General features: G+C 43.3%; 5 protein-coding genes across 5 annotated transcripts; 3 read left to right on the forward strand and 2 right to left on the reverse strand.

Annotated features, from left to right (window-relative positions):
- Positions 1-3: 3 nt before the first annotated feature.
- On the reverse strand, positions 4-1,820 carry LOC117578289 (actin-related protein 10). Its single transcript, XM_034263729.2, has 3 exons — positions 1,640-1,820; positions 1,418-1,570; positions 4-1,354 (listed from the first exon to the last, which is right to left on the reverse strand). The coding sequence occupies exons 1-3, from the start codon at positions 1,708-1,710 to the stop codon at positions 457-459; spliced, it is 1,122 nt and encodes a 373-aa protein (XP_034119620.1). The 5' UTR covers positions 1,711-1,820; the 3' UTR covers positions 4-456.
- A 94-nt stretch (positions 1,821-1,914) lies between these two features.
- LOC117578286 (CWF19-like protein 2 homolog) lies at positions 1,915-4,293 on the forward strand. The gene is made up of 3 exons (XM_034263722.2): positions 1,915-2,075; positions 2,130-3,275; positions 3,332-4,293. Exons 1-3 carry the CDS (start codon positions 2,043-2,045, stop codon positions 4,187-4,189), a joined length of 2,037 nt encoding a protein of 678 aa, XP_034119613.1. The 5' UTR covers positions 1,915-2,042; the 3' UTR covers positions 4,190-4,293.
- A 326-nt stretch (positions 4,294-4,619) lies between these two features.
- On the forward strand, positions 4,620-5,754 carry LOC117565791 (40S ribosomal protein S19a). Its single transcript, XM_034245076.2, has 3 exons — positions 4,620-4,694; positions 5,044-5,114; positions 5,190-5,754. The coding sequence occupies exons 2-3, from the start codon at positions 5,044-5,046 to the stop codon at positions 5,587-5,589; spliced, it is 471 nt and encodes a 156-aa protein (XP_034100967.1). The 5' UTR covers positions 4,620-4,694; the 3' UTR covers positions 5,590-5,754.
- Positions 5,755-6,753: 999 nt separating this feature from the next.
- Positions 6,754-7,366, reverse strand: LOC117565800 (probable small nuclear ribonucleoprotein G). Its single transcript, XM_034245087.2, has 2 exons — positions 7,201-7,366; positions 6,754-7,142 (listed from the first exon to the last, which is right to left on the reverse strand). The coding sequence occupies exons 1-2, from the start codon at positions 7,230-7,232 to the stop codon at positions 6,944-6,946; spliced, it is 231 nt and encodes a 76-aa protein (XP_034100978.1). The 5' UTR covers positions 7,233-7,366; the 3' UTR covers positions 6,754-6,943.
- A 251-nt stretch (positions 7,367-7,617) lies between these two features.
- On the forward strand, positions 7,618-12,786 carry LOC117565783 (serine/threonine-protein kinase PAK mbt). Its single transcript, XM_034245063.2, has 3 exons — positions 7,618-9,303; positions 9,363-9,634; positions 11,151-12,786. The coding sequence occupies exons 1-3, from the start codon at positions 8,109-8,111 to the stop codon at positions 11,625-11,627; spliced, it is 1,944 nt and encodes a 647-aa protein (XP_034100954.1). The 5' UTR covers positions 7,618-8,108; the 3' UTR covers positions 11,628-12,786.
- Positions 12,787-14,299: the final 1,513 nt, after the last annotated feature.

Raw genomic sequence — 14,299 nt, forward strand, 5'->3', positions numbered from 1 at the left:
AAGTGCCGAAAAGAAAAAAGTACATTACATTTTTATTTATTTAAGATGCTAATTAATGGGCTACATTTTAATATATACGAAATAACATAATTTATATATAGTATAGTAATATATATAATTATATGTATATCAAGAGAAGAGAAGAAAACAGAATGAGCCATTTAAAACGTGATTAGCGAGACAATTTGTTAAATGCCGAAGAAGAATCGCTTCAAAACCGAAAAACAAGAAAATGTTTCTCAACGCACAACAAAACATTAATTTGAATTAAGATCGTAAGCATTATTATTAGATATCGTCGTTAGCTGTAAGCGCCAATTAATTACATTTTTTATACTCGTACATTTGTAATATTTCCTACTCGAAGAAAACCACGTTCACTTTTAGCAATAATCGCAAATGAAAAATAAATTATAGATGTACTATGTATATACTATATATGTTATTAAACTCTCTCTAGTTCCCATTCAATCGATTGTCGCAAAGATTGCTCCAGTCCGGAACGTGTTCGTGCCGTAGATACGCCTCCTTCGAGAGCGATCGCGACTGGATGAGATCGGTGGCACCGCAGAGAGCGCCGCCCAGCCAGGCTGTGAAGTTCTGCTTGCCGATGCTGTGGTAGAACTTGAACTGCAGCTCGCCGTGGAAGCGATCGGCATAATACTTATCGCTGGCCAGCAGCAGCTGCAGCTCGGACTTGAGCCGGGCCAACAGACCTTGGACCATGCTGCCGCCGCCAATTACAAAGATGCTCTCGATCAGGGCTCGGCGGACGTCGCGATTGCAGTCGAGGATCGCACGCAGCACCAGATGCGGCAAACTGTCGCGTTCGTTGCTCTGCTCGAAGAGTAGCTCGTAAACGCTCTCGCGCAGCGTTCCCGGTATCTGAATCACAGCGTCGTCGTCACAGATGGCATAAGCGACGCTGGGCGGTGGCTCGTGGGGTTCTTTGGCCTGCGCACGCTCCAGACTCGTTACGAAGCAGGTGCGTATCTTAATGTCCTCCAGCACCGGCTCGGTGAGCAGCGCCTCCTTGACGCCTGTTGCCAGCAGCTGTCGCTTGATCTCCGCGTGCACTGCGCGACTGCCAAAGCTGTGATCCTTGAAGGCGGACATAATTTGCACTCCGCTGAACACGGGCATAACCGTCGTCTCGCTGTAGCCAATGTCCACGACGAGGCCCGTGTTCACCGCAAGCGTTGAGAGCGCTGTGAGATGCGATGGCACGAAGAGCACCGAGGAGACATCGAAGTGCATGAACAAGGCGCGTGCCAGCGTCTCGCGTATCACAGTCTGGCCAAAGATGTTCTCCACCAGCACGAACTTGCGCTCCTTGGGACTGACGAGCAGATGTCTGAAATACCAACGAGATTAATTGGATTAACTGGAAGCGGTTCGAAAAGGGAAACTAACTCACTTGAAGAAAATCGTTTGCAAAAAGTCAACAAGCTGATCGTAGAGCTGATCCGTTTCCACATAGTCAAAGAGCTGCTTTGTCTCTCCTGTCGTGGTGAGCACCAGCTCTGTGGGTATGATCAATCTTGGATACGCTTCCGCTGCAAAGCCCAGCCTAATGAAGACAACAACAAACCGAAATTGGAGTGATGATATCACCTTTGCATCGGAGCAGTGTACTCACTTTGTGTAGGCGTTGCCAATGTCCAGCACAATGGGTGGCTTCTCCTGCATTACGCTCTCATACAGCGGCATGATTGATGGACTGTTTTTACTTCACAAACTCAAACGTAAATAAATTAAATTGCAAACAACAAACGTAGCCGAAACATTCATTTATCGATAATTCACATATGTTTTGCTATTTTGCACATTTCAGCGATAGCGATAAGAACACAGAGCTGCTACTCAACACTGCACAGCATTAGAAAACTCTTGCTCAACACTGCGGTAATATCGATAACATTACAAAACTCTTGCTCAACACTGAAAAAACAATATTCGCTTGTTTTTCTTCGCGTTTGTTATTAATATTACTTTAATTGCAGCAGTCGCAACTTTATTGTTATTCCCAAAAAAGTGCCGCAATGGAAACAATGAAGCGCACACTCAAAGAACTGGTAAGTAGTGTATAACAGCCAAAACAATCACATTTGAAACACTTTTGTATACAGGCTAAAGCAGAGTCGGAACATGGTCGAGATACCAAGCGCTCTAGCGCCAAAAAGCAGAAGAAGCATAAGCGAAAATCCAAATCTAAACGTGGCTACGACGACAGCGACTCGTCGAGCAGCAGTGGTAATGAAAAGAAGCGCAAGAAGCAGCGCAAAAAGTCCAAGAAGAGAAGGAAACAAAGCAGCAGCAGCAGCAGCTACGATACCGACAGCGACACAAGCGATTCTTCGGATTGGGTAGAGGCGCCAGCTCCCAAGGACTCCAGCGACGATAGCAGCGATGATAAGAGCAGTAAAAGGCACCACAAAAAGTCGAAAAAGCGAAAGACTAACAAACGTCGCAAGCAGAGCGAAAGTAGCACCGACGAGGAGCAAGAGAAAGAGAAGAAACCAGAGCTGGATCAGAAAACCACACTGCAACGCGACAACTGGATGACGAACAACGATGCGCCGTTTTCGTTGAGAACATTCGAGAAGCAGCGCAAGGAGCCGCGTAAACCAAATGCAGAGCATCAACAGAACACTTACGATCCCGCGACGAGTCGCTACGAACTGAACCCCTATTGGCAGCGCAATGGCACCGGTCTGCCCGGTTTCCAGAAGCCCGCAAATGATGACGATCAACGCACGGAGCGACAGCGTGAGGAGCAGCGTCGCAATCCCGCCCCCAAATGGCAAAAAGCCGGAACAGCAACAGCAGCAGTTGATGTACATAGAAAAGAGCAGGTTGAGCAGCAGGAAGAACAACAGCAGGATGAGCAGCAGGAGCAGCAAGAGGAGTTGCTGACAGATGAGCAGCTAAATGCGCTTGCGGCGCGCGCTTTGAAGGCAGAGCTGAAACAGAAAGTCGAGCTGGCAGCTCAACTGAATCAGCAATTGGCAAAGGCGCGGAAGTTGCGCGAAGAAGACGCAGCCAAGCCGAAGAGCAAGTCAAAGAACAGGGCAGAGGAGAAGCACGTGCTGCTCACACGCAGCGATGCCAGCGGTAATGTGCGTCCCTTGTTGCAATCGAGCGCCTCTACTTCTACTTCAGCTTCCAATTCTGGTGGCAATCGGAAACAGAACAAAAAGCGGATGGAGACGCATGTGGATGGCGAACGTGTGCGCTACTTCGCTGACGATGATCGCTACGATATCAAGCAAATGGTGAGTTCTTCCAACACATTTATTGGTAATGCTAATGCTTAATGTCCTTTTTCTAGTTTGAACGTGAAAAGTATGCAACGGCTGCCGACTCCAATTTGGAGTACGCTGAAATGCTGGCCAAGCACAAAAATCCCAACGATGATCTAGAGGACATATTCAACGACAACGCTCGCAAGTCGCAGCCACAGGGGAAATCCGAGCAACGCGAGCTGCATCGCGCAGTGCATGAGCATGAGAAGCTGGCGGCTACCATGAGCAACTGTCAGCACTGTTTGGGATCCCGTAATATCGACAAGACGCTGAACATTGCGTTGGGAGATAAACTGTATTTGAAGTTTCCCCGCTACGAGGGACTGCAGGAGGGTCATGCCTTGATCACACCATATCAGCACGTCGTCTGTGCCATGCAGTTGGACGAGGATGCATGGCAGGAAGTACAAACCATGCTTAAGACAATGGCACGCCTCTTTGCCGCCCAAGGAAAGGATGTCGTCTTTTTCGAGGTGGCCAACAAGCTGCATAAGCAGCAGCACATGACCATCCATTGTGTGCCTGTTGCGCAGGCGCAGGGAGAACTAGTGCCCTTCTACTTCAAGAAGGCGATACAGGAATCCGAGGAGGAATGGTCCACGAATCGGCAGTTGATACCAGTTAAGAATCAACTGCTGCACAAAGCCATTCCCAAGGGATTGCCCTATGTCTGGGTCAACTTTGGCATTGGCTCGGGATTCGCTCACATTATCGAGGATCCGTCTCGCTTTCCACCCACTTTTGCTCTGGAAGTCATTGGTGGCATGCTCAATTTGAATCCAAATACCTGGCGAAGACCGCGTAAGGCGGTTTACTCTGATCGCAAGGTCAAGGAGTACGCTGATCTCTGGTCCAAACACGATGCCAGTAAAGAAGATCTGTGATAACAAGTACAAATGTGGAGCAACCTGTAGAATAAGTCTAAATTCTTGCAAACTTGAGGATGTATCTTAAATGCGTCTACCCGAAAGCGCAATCCAATAAAAGGAAAAAACGTAATAAACTCATAGTTTAAATACTTGAATTCAAATTTAAAAACGACGCGGTTTTAGGATGTGACCGCATTGAAATTTGTGCCGTATACCAAATAACTTGCTACCTGGTTACACTTCGTTTTGGAATATTGGTATATTTCCGAAACGGGCTAAAATGGCGATTTATTTTAAACTACGTGGTAAAAATAATATTCTTAAATGACTAAATAAGCTGTATTGCATTATTTGAAATTAAAATTTAAAAATACACAATTTTTTTGATAGCTTATTCGATTATTCGTCACATACAGCGCTGAACATTCATTGCGCTAAGTGGCAACGCTTGGTGGACCACAATAAGCGCAGCCAACTTCGAGCGTCTTGTTCTTTTTTCCGGTTGACTTTGACAAGAAAGGTAGTGCTCGCGTTCGTTGATGTGAATAATTTTTTTTTTTTACTTGAAATAATTATTGTTTATACAAAACAATAAATGAAAATGTTTGTGTCATAAAGTGCAAGAGTGAAAGCAGCAATTCAATTATTTGAAAATGGCCCCTTGAGCCAATTCATGCTGCAAAAGCGATATTCGCGAACGTTGTTGTGCCTTGTTTTGCATGTGTGTGCGAGCGAGCGTGCGTGTACGTCTGTGTGTGTGGTTCAGAGCGTGCTTGTGTATATGAGTGTGTGTGTGTGTACTTTTGCGAATAGCAACGTGTTTTAGCAATCATTTAACTGATAAATTGTTCTCTCTCTTCTATGCACAGATGCCAGGTGTCACAGTGAAGGATATTGACCAGCATGCCGTTACCAAGGCGGTCGCAGTTTTCCTTAAGAAGTGAGTTCACAACACTGGTTGAACAGTTAAACACATAACCTCACAATTCGCATGTTTGTTTATTTGTGTTTTTAGGACTGGCAAATTGAAGGTGCCCGACCAGATGGACATCATCAAGACCGCCAAATTCAAGGAGCTGGCACCTTACGATCCCGACTGGTTCTATGTGCGTTGCGCCTCGATTCTGCGTCACTTGTACCATCGCAGTCCCGCTGGCGTCGGCTCCATCACCAAGATCTACGGCGGACGCAAGCGCAACGGTGTCCACCCATCGCACTTCTGCCGTGCCGCCGATGGCGCTGCCCGCAAGGCTCTGCAGGCTTTGGAACACGCTCGCCTGGTCGAGAAGCACCCCGAGGGTGGCCGCAAATTGAGCTCGATTGGACAGCGTGATTTGGATCGCATTGCCAACCAGATTGTCGCTAAGCAGCGTGATGCTGCCAAGCAGACGGGCCCTATTGTTATTTCCAAGTAAAATAAAAATGTGTGTGTCTGGACAGCACTGCGAACTCTAAAAACAACAAACATCGTATTTTTTAGACTTCTACTGTAAGCATTTTTTGTTTCCACACGCAAGAGATGAAAGAATAATTAAAAAACCCAACCACAATCACAAAAAGTCTACAAAAACAAGCGTAAATACATCAAGCATTTTATTTTCCTTGAATGATGCAACAGCTAACAAACAAGTAACCAACCAACAATCGCTAGTGGATGAGTTATAAGATTAATGCTAGCAAAAGGAGTTCTACTAAAGATCATAAAATCACCAAGTTTGAATAGGAAATTCGCATGTGGATCTTGATTTGACTACTGGTGGAATCTTAGGTTCAATTGTTAAACTTTGATATAAGATCCAGACATTTAAAGAATGAGAAATCACTTGGAAACATTTAGAGAACAATTTCAGGCCTACAATGTATGTAATTGTTTGCTTCATATTAACTTAGAAAGCCAACTACATATAGTATGGTTATAGTTATTACTATAATGGAAAAGAGCAGCTAACTATATATATTCATGGCTTACAGAAGTGTGAAGAAACGGAATTATAAAAGTAAAGCTATAGATTTCTAAAATTGGGTATAAACTATGGATCTCTGTCAGCATAAATTATATATAATGATATTCGCGATTCGTCGGCTTGTAAAGAGTTTAAAATGCTCTTATCTCGAGGGTCAATGTCATGAGTCTGTTGAAGTTTACTCAAAATAATGAAGTAAATTTTAATCTCAACATAAATTCACTAGCCTAGAAAACACAGATCAAATAGTTAGAACCAGTTTTATCAACATAAAGCCTGTTTTGAGTGTTAGTGTGAAATACAATTAAAATGTATATAAGGCGCCGGTTGAAATCAACCTTAAATTCATTCTGTAGCGATACATTTATATGACTGACAGCGGAGCTTACGAGTTAGCAGGAACCTTTAATTACTATGTAAAAATAGCATACATTTTTTTGTTATATTGCAATATTCCAATTCCAAATAAATTCAAAGCTCCTCAACATGATCACGCCCTCTATTGGGCGAGGTGTCTTAAGTCGAGCAGCCAGCTGTTTTCTGTCTCGTCTACCACCGTTTCCTTCTCACTCTTATTTATGCTATCTTGCTCGCAATCAGATCTCATACAAACAATTGTGTTCTAATCGGATTTATTTAATAGTAAACATCTAGAGTGGAGTAGAGTTTACGAATGTTTTTGTTGTTATATACTTAGGACTAGTTTGTAGTATGTTAAATTGTTTACATTTAAACTACTGGCCAATGAAGTATGGGCCATCGAAGGGGGAGGAGAAGCAGCTGCACTTGGGAATGCAGACTGCTGTCAAACTCTGTCCAGGGCCTCGACCATGACGATGCTGTTGCCGCGTATCACGACCATGCCAATGCTGTTCTTGGTATTATCCTTGCACTCCTCCACGGTGTCGTCGAGCACTACGTTCATAAAGGGATCGAATCCGCGCAAAATGCCGGTGACTGCGCGGCCGCCATTCAATTTGAGCATCATTCGCTTGTCCATGTACCTGCAATTCACATCAAGTATTAATCAATTCTTACACGCAGCACTTGATAAGTACTTACTTTTTCAGCTCTGGTGGATGTGCTTTCGACATTTTGTGCAAATTTTTATTAAATCCAAGAAAAACAATCCAAGCCAAAATACAATGCGGCAGTGGTGAAGAGAGAGAGAGAGAGTGACCGCGTTTGATAAACGTTTACCCAGTGTTGCAAAATACGCGCAATATTAATATACCGAAATACCAGCAATACCCCATAATAATCGAATGTTTAGATTAGAGTATTTATTTTTATAGAGCAGCAATTGAAAATGGTAAATTTTTTGGTTTGAAGAAAATAAATAAGGTGAATAAATTTGATAATTTATATTGTCTATTGAAATGACGTAGATACATTGAAACATGCAAGTGGTGGTCACACTGCTTTCACGCAGCAAACGACGATACATCGATAGTGCGCCATCGATGATAAGCCATCTCTAGCTAGGAGCAACACAGCAAACGATAACTGCTAGCATCGGCAATTAATATTTTTTTTAAGTTTATTTTTATTGTGTTGAGTAAATTGTGTTTGTTTTCGCATTACGTTTCGGTTCGAATTGTTGTATTCTTGTGTTAAGCAATTGATGAAGAATGTGCTGACTGAGAGAAAGAGCCCGTGTGATAATGGGTTGTGGTGTGTGAAAGTCGATTGAAAGCGCATAACACGAAATCTACATAAATCGCATCGTTGTCGCCATGTCTGTGTGTCTGTGTGCGTCTCAGTCTGTGTTAGTGTTAGTGTGTGTGTGAGCTGCCAGAAGACTTTTGTCGCCGTTGTCGGGCCAAAAGGGCGGGTAAAAGCAAAGTCAACAAACTGCCAGCAAAGAACGCAAGCAAGGAAGGAGACGAAGGAGGTAGAGGAGAGGTGGGAAACTCGCTGTTGGTGTCGCTGCCGCTGCAATTGACAACGCCATAACGGAACACGCAAAAATGTTCAGCAAGAAGAAGAAGAAACCGCTGATCTCGATGCCGAGCAACTTTGAGCATCGCGTGCACACGGGATTCGATAAGAGGGAGAACAAATACGTTGGCCTCCCGCTCCAATGGGCTTCGATTGTGGGCAACAATCAGATACTCAAGTCCAGCAATCGCCCCCTGCCGCTCGTCGATCCCTCAGAGATTACGCCCACCGAGATCCTTGATCTGAAGACGATTGTGCGTCCGCATCACAACAACAACAAGGCGGACACCACATCACTGAACAGCAGCAGCAGCACCATGATGATGATGGGAGGTGGCGGCAACATGGGTACCGGCCCACCAGGAGCAGCTGCATCCATGTCCATGGCACCGGGTGGCATGTCATCAGCGCCGGGCATTGTGCTGCCCAAGACATCGCATGTGGCACGCTCCAATTCGCTGCGCAGCTCGAGTCCGCCGCGCGTGCGTCGTGTGGCAAATGTGCCGCCCGCAGTGCCCGAGGAGGAGGCGGGGCCAGGGCCGGGTCCATCTGGTGGGCCCTTCAAGCCGCCGCCGTCACAGGCAGGATCAGGAGCCGGGGTGGCACACAATATGCTCTATCCGAATCCCAGTCAACATGCGCATCCGCCACATCTGCATCCGCATGCGCATCCGCATCCCCATGCCAACGGTGGCGCCATCGGTCCCCTGGCCGTGCGCACTGATCCCTATCGTGGCAATCTGGGCAATCCGGCTGGCAATGCTGGCAACCCGGGCATGCAGCAGACGTCGCCTGTCAGCTCCGTGGCGAGTGCCACACGCTCCACGCACTCGCATTCCAACCAACAGCAACAACAACTTAACAACAATGGCCAGAATCCATATCCACTTTACCCCGCCACACAGCAACAACAACAACAGCAGCAGCAGCAACCAAAGCTTGTGGGCCAAGATCAGAATCAGAATCCACATGGTGGTGTCGGTGTCAACAAGACTGCGTCCCGTGCCTCCAGCTCCAGTGGCAATGCGGCTGCCTTGGCTGCCGCCGCACAGGCGGCACAGCAAACACAACCCAAGCAGGAGCAGCGTTTGACACACGAGCAATTCCGTGCCGCCTTGCAGATGGTTGTTTCTGCTGGTGATCCGCGCGAGAATCTCGAGCACTTCAACAAGATTGGCGAAGGCTCGACGGGCACCGTTTGCATAGCCACCGACAAGTCTACAGGTGAGTGGTGGACATGAGGATTACTTGAATATTCCCATGAACTAATTCTCTTGTGTTAGGTCGCCAAGTGGCTGTCAAGAAGATGGATCTGCGCAAGCAGCAGCGACGCGAGCTGCTCTTCAACGAGGTGGTCATCATGCGTGACTATCATCATCCCAACATTGTGGAGACATACTCCAGTTTTCTGGTCAACGACGAGCTCTGGGTGGTCATGGAGTATCTCGAGGGCGGCGCTCTCACCGACATTGTGACGCACTCGCGCATGGATGAGGAGCAAATCGCCACCGTTTGCAAGCAGTGCCTCAAGGCGTTGGCCTACTTGCATTCACAGGTGCGTGACCAGCATGACAATAGAGTAGTGTCAGCCAGCAACAACAACAGCAACGACAACAACAACAACCAAGCAGCCAAGTCTCATTTGTGGTCTCTCTTTTGCATTGCTGCCGCCTTTCTATTTGTTGTCACCACACTTTCTTTGCGACCCGCTTTCGCATTTTGTGTGGTTTCCACTTACACGCATTCTTCTTGTTGCTATTGCTGTTGTTATTGTTATTGTTATTCGATATGTGGGTGGAGTCCACGCCCGCGTGACATCTAGCTAGAAGGTCTGACTGCGCCTGCATTAAAATAGATGCACACACTCAACGCAATCGGACAACAAAGTTATTTATAAAATTGAAAACAGTCAGCAACTAGAGAGACACATCATTGTTTTAGTATTTATATTTATCGTAGAACTTATGTACAATTCCAATTGTTTAAGCATCCTGTTAGGTTATGAGAGACAGTGAAGGAAGGTCGAGTTGATCTTATCTGTATTATAAGTCACTTAAAGATCTTAAACTTTTATTCTCTTTTCAAATGCTTTAATCCCTTAGTATAATCAAATCAAGTTATTTTTATATTCAATATTTCAATTGCTATCTGTATTGATAAGTTTTGTATCTGTTATTTAATAGTCTTGAATTTCATATTTAAATTCCTTAAATTTAACAGCGCAAAGCATAGTCAAAGCAATCTAAATATCCAATATTTCCATGAGCGCTAGCTCACTTAAATCACTTAAATGTCTAAAGTTTAAATTCTCTTTTAAATGTTCTCTATGATAAGGTTATATCTGCTAGTCAGTCAGTTCAATAATAGTCTTGACTTTTTTACTTAAATTCCTTAAATTCATCAGCAAAAAGTCAGAGCAATCTAAATATCCAATATTCCAATTGCTAACTCTCACGTAAATATCTTAAATTTAATTTATCTTTGTAAATACTTTAAACAGCATAAAGTATAGTCAAAGCAATCAATCTATTTATATATCCAATATTCAAATTGCTATCTGTACTATACGTTTATGAGGCCGTTGGCTAACAATCAGTTTTAAATTGAAATTATCCCTTCAAATGCTTTAAATTCAACAGAAGTCAAAGCAATCTACATATTTGCTTGCATTTTTTATTTAAATTCCTTAATTTAATTAGCACAAAGTATAACTAGAGTCAGATATATTTGTCTATTCAATAATTCAATTATTATCTGTATGTTTATGTCTGTATTATAACTTTATGTAAACAGTCAGTTAATTGTCCTAAATTTGCTTTAAATTCAGTAAGCATATTAATTTACATATTTGAATATTGAACCCTCCAATAGCTTAGTTTTTGTAAACGTTAGCTAATCAGGGCTCAGGGCAATCTATTTATATTTGTAACCAATATTCCAATGACATGTTAAATGTAAATTCCAATTATTTATATATTGTTTACTTTAGGCTGAGTTAGCGTAGCTAATCCAACAAATACTCAATTTAACTTTAATGTAACCACACTCCCTCTCTCTTTTTTTGTTTGCAGGGCGTCATCCATCGGGACATCAAGTCGGACTCCATTCTGCTGGCCGCCGATGGCCGCGTGAAGCTGTCGGACTTTGGCTTCTGTGCTCAGGTGTCGCAGGAGCTGCCGAAGCGCAAATCGCTTGTGGGCACACCGTACTGGATGTCACCGGAGGTGATCTCCCGCCTGCCCTATGGTCCCGAGGTAGACATCTGGTCGCTGGGCATCATGGTGATCGAGATGGTCGACGGGGAGCCGCCGTTCTTCAATGAGCCGCCGTTGCAGGCGATGCGTCGTATACGCGATATGCAGCCACCCAACCTGAAGAATGCTCACAAGGTGTCGCCGCGTCTCCAATCATTCCTCGATCGCATGCTCGTCCGTGATCCAGCGCAGCGTGCCACAGCCGCCGAGCTGCTGGCGCATCCGTTCTTGCGGCAAGCGGGGCCGCCATCGTTGCTGGTGCCGCTGATGCGTAACTCGCGACACCACACCTAGAGAGGAGGCAGAGGAAGAGGAACCAAGAACGAACTATCCGTTTTTTATCATCTTTTTTTTTTTTGTTTGTTTAGTTTGCATTCAAGTTAATAATGTAGTATTATTAGTTATTGATTGGCCTTGCTTTGTGCACCCCAAAATTAGTTTGTGCGGCAACTGCTACTTAAAGTCATCCATCTCCCTCAACTCGTCTCGACCACATTCCACCACATCCGGCTGCTGCTCCAGCTTCCGCTTCCACTTCATCTTCAACTTTTAGAAAACTCTCAAACTGAATTGTTAATTGTTAATTGTAAACAGCGAAGGAATTGCCTGCGCAAACTGTGCCTTTTAACACAATATGTAACTCATGGAGGACACGCCTTCCGCCTCCCGCCCCTGCCAGCTGAGCAGCCATTGCAACCATTCGACAACTCGACTAGATCCTGTAAACGGAATACATTTAAATCTAAATATGTTATATATAAGATAAGCAACTGTTCTCTGCTCTCCCTTTGCTCCTTATATGTTATATATAACCTTTAACTGAACTATCTGCTACAGCTCTCTTTCCTTTACCTTTCCCACTCGGTTTTTTTTATCCATATTGAGCTCTGTAAACGGAATACATTTATGCATAAATATGTTTTATATTCATGTACTATATATATCCGATAACTGAACAATATGATACTTATCTCTGCTTTCCATCTCCGACTCCATGTTGAGCGCCTCTTAAGTTTGTTCGAATAAGCGAAATGAATGTACGAATATAAATATAAACACATGATGTAATCTATAAGAAGACGAATTAAGAACAACGAATATGCATTCCCCCCCTCCCCCTCCCGCTTCATATCCGATATGTATTAGCCAAGTCTGTACTTATTTGTCGAACCATTTCCCCTTATGTATAGCAACTATTTATATTTTATATATAAGACAACAACAATAACAACAGCCGTAACATTAACAGTTACACTAACGATAACGATAACGCTAGCGATAACGATAACGTGCGCTCGATACGCATTACATTCCCAATAAACGCCCCGTAACCCCCTCGATAAGTACATTATATATATATATAAATTGTATTTTTTTTAGACATTCTAGTTTACAGTGTTCTGTAATTATAAATAAAACCAACAAACAACAAAATAAACAAACTTATAATAATATCGATCGAAAAAACTAGTTTTAAATTTTAGCGGATTTACTTTCAAATTTAAAAATGGCGCGCAAATATTTTATTTGGCGCTAATTAAAATCGTCATTGCGTCAACGGACGACAGATGGCGCCACTCAAAAGCAAGTGAATCAGCTGCTTGCTGCTGATTTCTGTTCGCCTGGTATTTCACCTGGTGACTTGGTAATTTTCGACCATCGCGACAGCATCGAGTGGCCAACAACAACAACAATGTTATCCATAATTGTTGTTGTAATTACTTGCAATGTTGTTGTTGTTGTAATAATTTGTAATATTGTTGTAATATCAAAAAAAAAATTTTAATTTCAACAGATTTGCTTTTAAAATTAGCGCGCAAATATTGAATTTTTGCAGTTCCGGAATTTAGTGACAGATGGCGCCACTCAAGTGACTTGCTTAATTTCAGCTTGCTACTGATTTCTGATCGCCTGGTATTTCATCCGGCTATGTAGCATATTCTGGCCATCTTGGGAGCATCGAGTGGCCACCAACAACAACAACCATGTTATTCATAATTGTTGTTGTAATAACTACTAACGTTGATGTTGTTGTAATAACAAAAAAAAAATATTCAAATTGCTTTATTTGTCGATTGCATTCAAATTTGAAATTGGCGCGCAATTATTTAAGTTGTAAAGTTCCGCAAGTGGACAACAGATGGCGCCACTCAAGTGACTTGCTCTATTTCAACTTGCTGCTGATTTCTGATCGCCTGGTATTTCATCCGCTGACGTCGCATATTTCGGCCATCTTGCGAGCTTCTAGACAACAACAACAACAACTACATTATCTGTAATTGTTGAAGTTGTTGTTGTAATAACAACAACAAAATATTTTAAAATTTTAACAGATTTACTTCTTGTCGCTCGGTTGCTTTCAAATTTAAAATTTAAATTTGACGCACAAGTATTTCTTTTGTGGTTCCGAAAACAGACAACAGATGGCGGCACTCCAGTGGCTTACTCTATTTCTGCTTGCTGTTGACTTCTGATCGCCTGGTATTTCATCTGCTGACTGGACAATTTTTGGGCACTTGTGGCGGCATCGAATGGCCAACAACAACAACAATATCAATTATAGTTGAAAATTTTAGAATTTCTCGAGAACTAGAAAGACGATCCGAATGTCCTTTGGCCAGTCGATAGACCTTATGAAAACACACCGATAGACATCTTTTTTGCTAGTATACGCAAGGATATTCGCGAGTTAAAGCCTGTTTCCTATATGCGAAAGAGTTCTTATATCTTGACTACTTTCATATTTTGAAATATATTTTCTAAAACTAGGGACCAAGATTTATGTGCATGCCAAAGGATATTCTCTTCGTCCTTAAGAATTGAGGCTATGTTTGCACTATATTGAGGTTATGGAGAGCTTCGTATATCACAAATAAAAGTTCAATTTCTAACTTTAGGTTAAAATTGAGGTTCGGTTTTCACAATATTAAGATCCTTTAAATGACATTTCAAGACTTTCAAACAAT

Source organism: Drosophila albomicans, chromosome X (assembly GCF_009650485.2).
Source record: "Drosophila albomicans strain 15112-1751.03 chromosome X, ASM965048v2, whole genome shotgun sequence".
In the NCBI taxonomy this organism is placed as follows: Eukaryota; Metazoa; Arthropoda; class Insecta; order Diptera; family Drosophilidae; genus Drosophila; species Drosophila albomicans.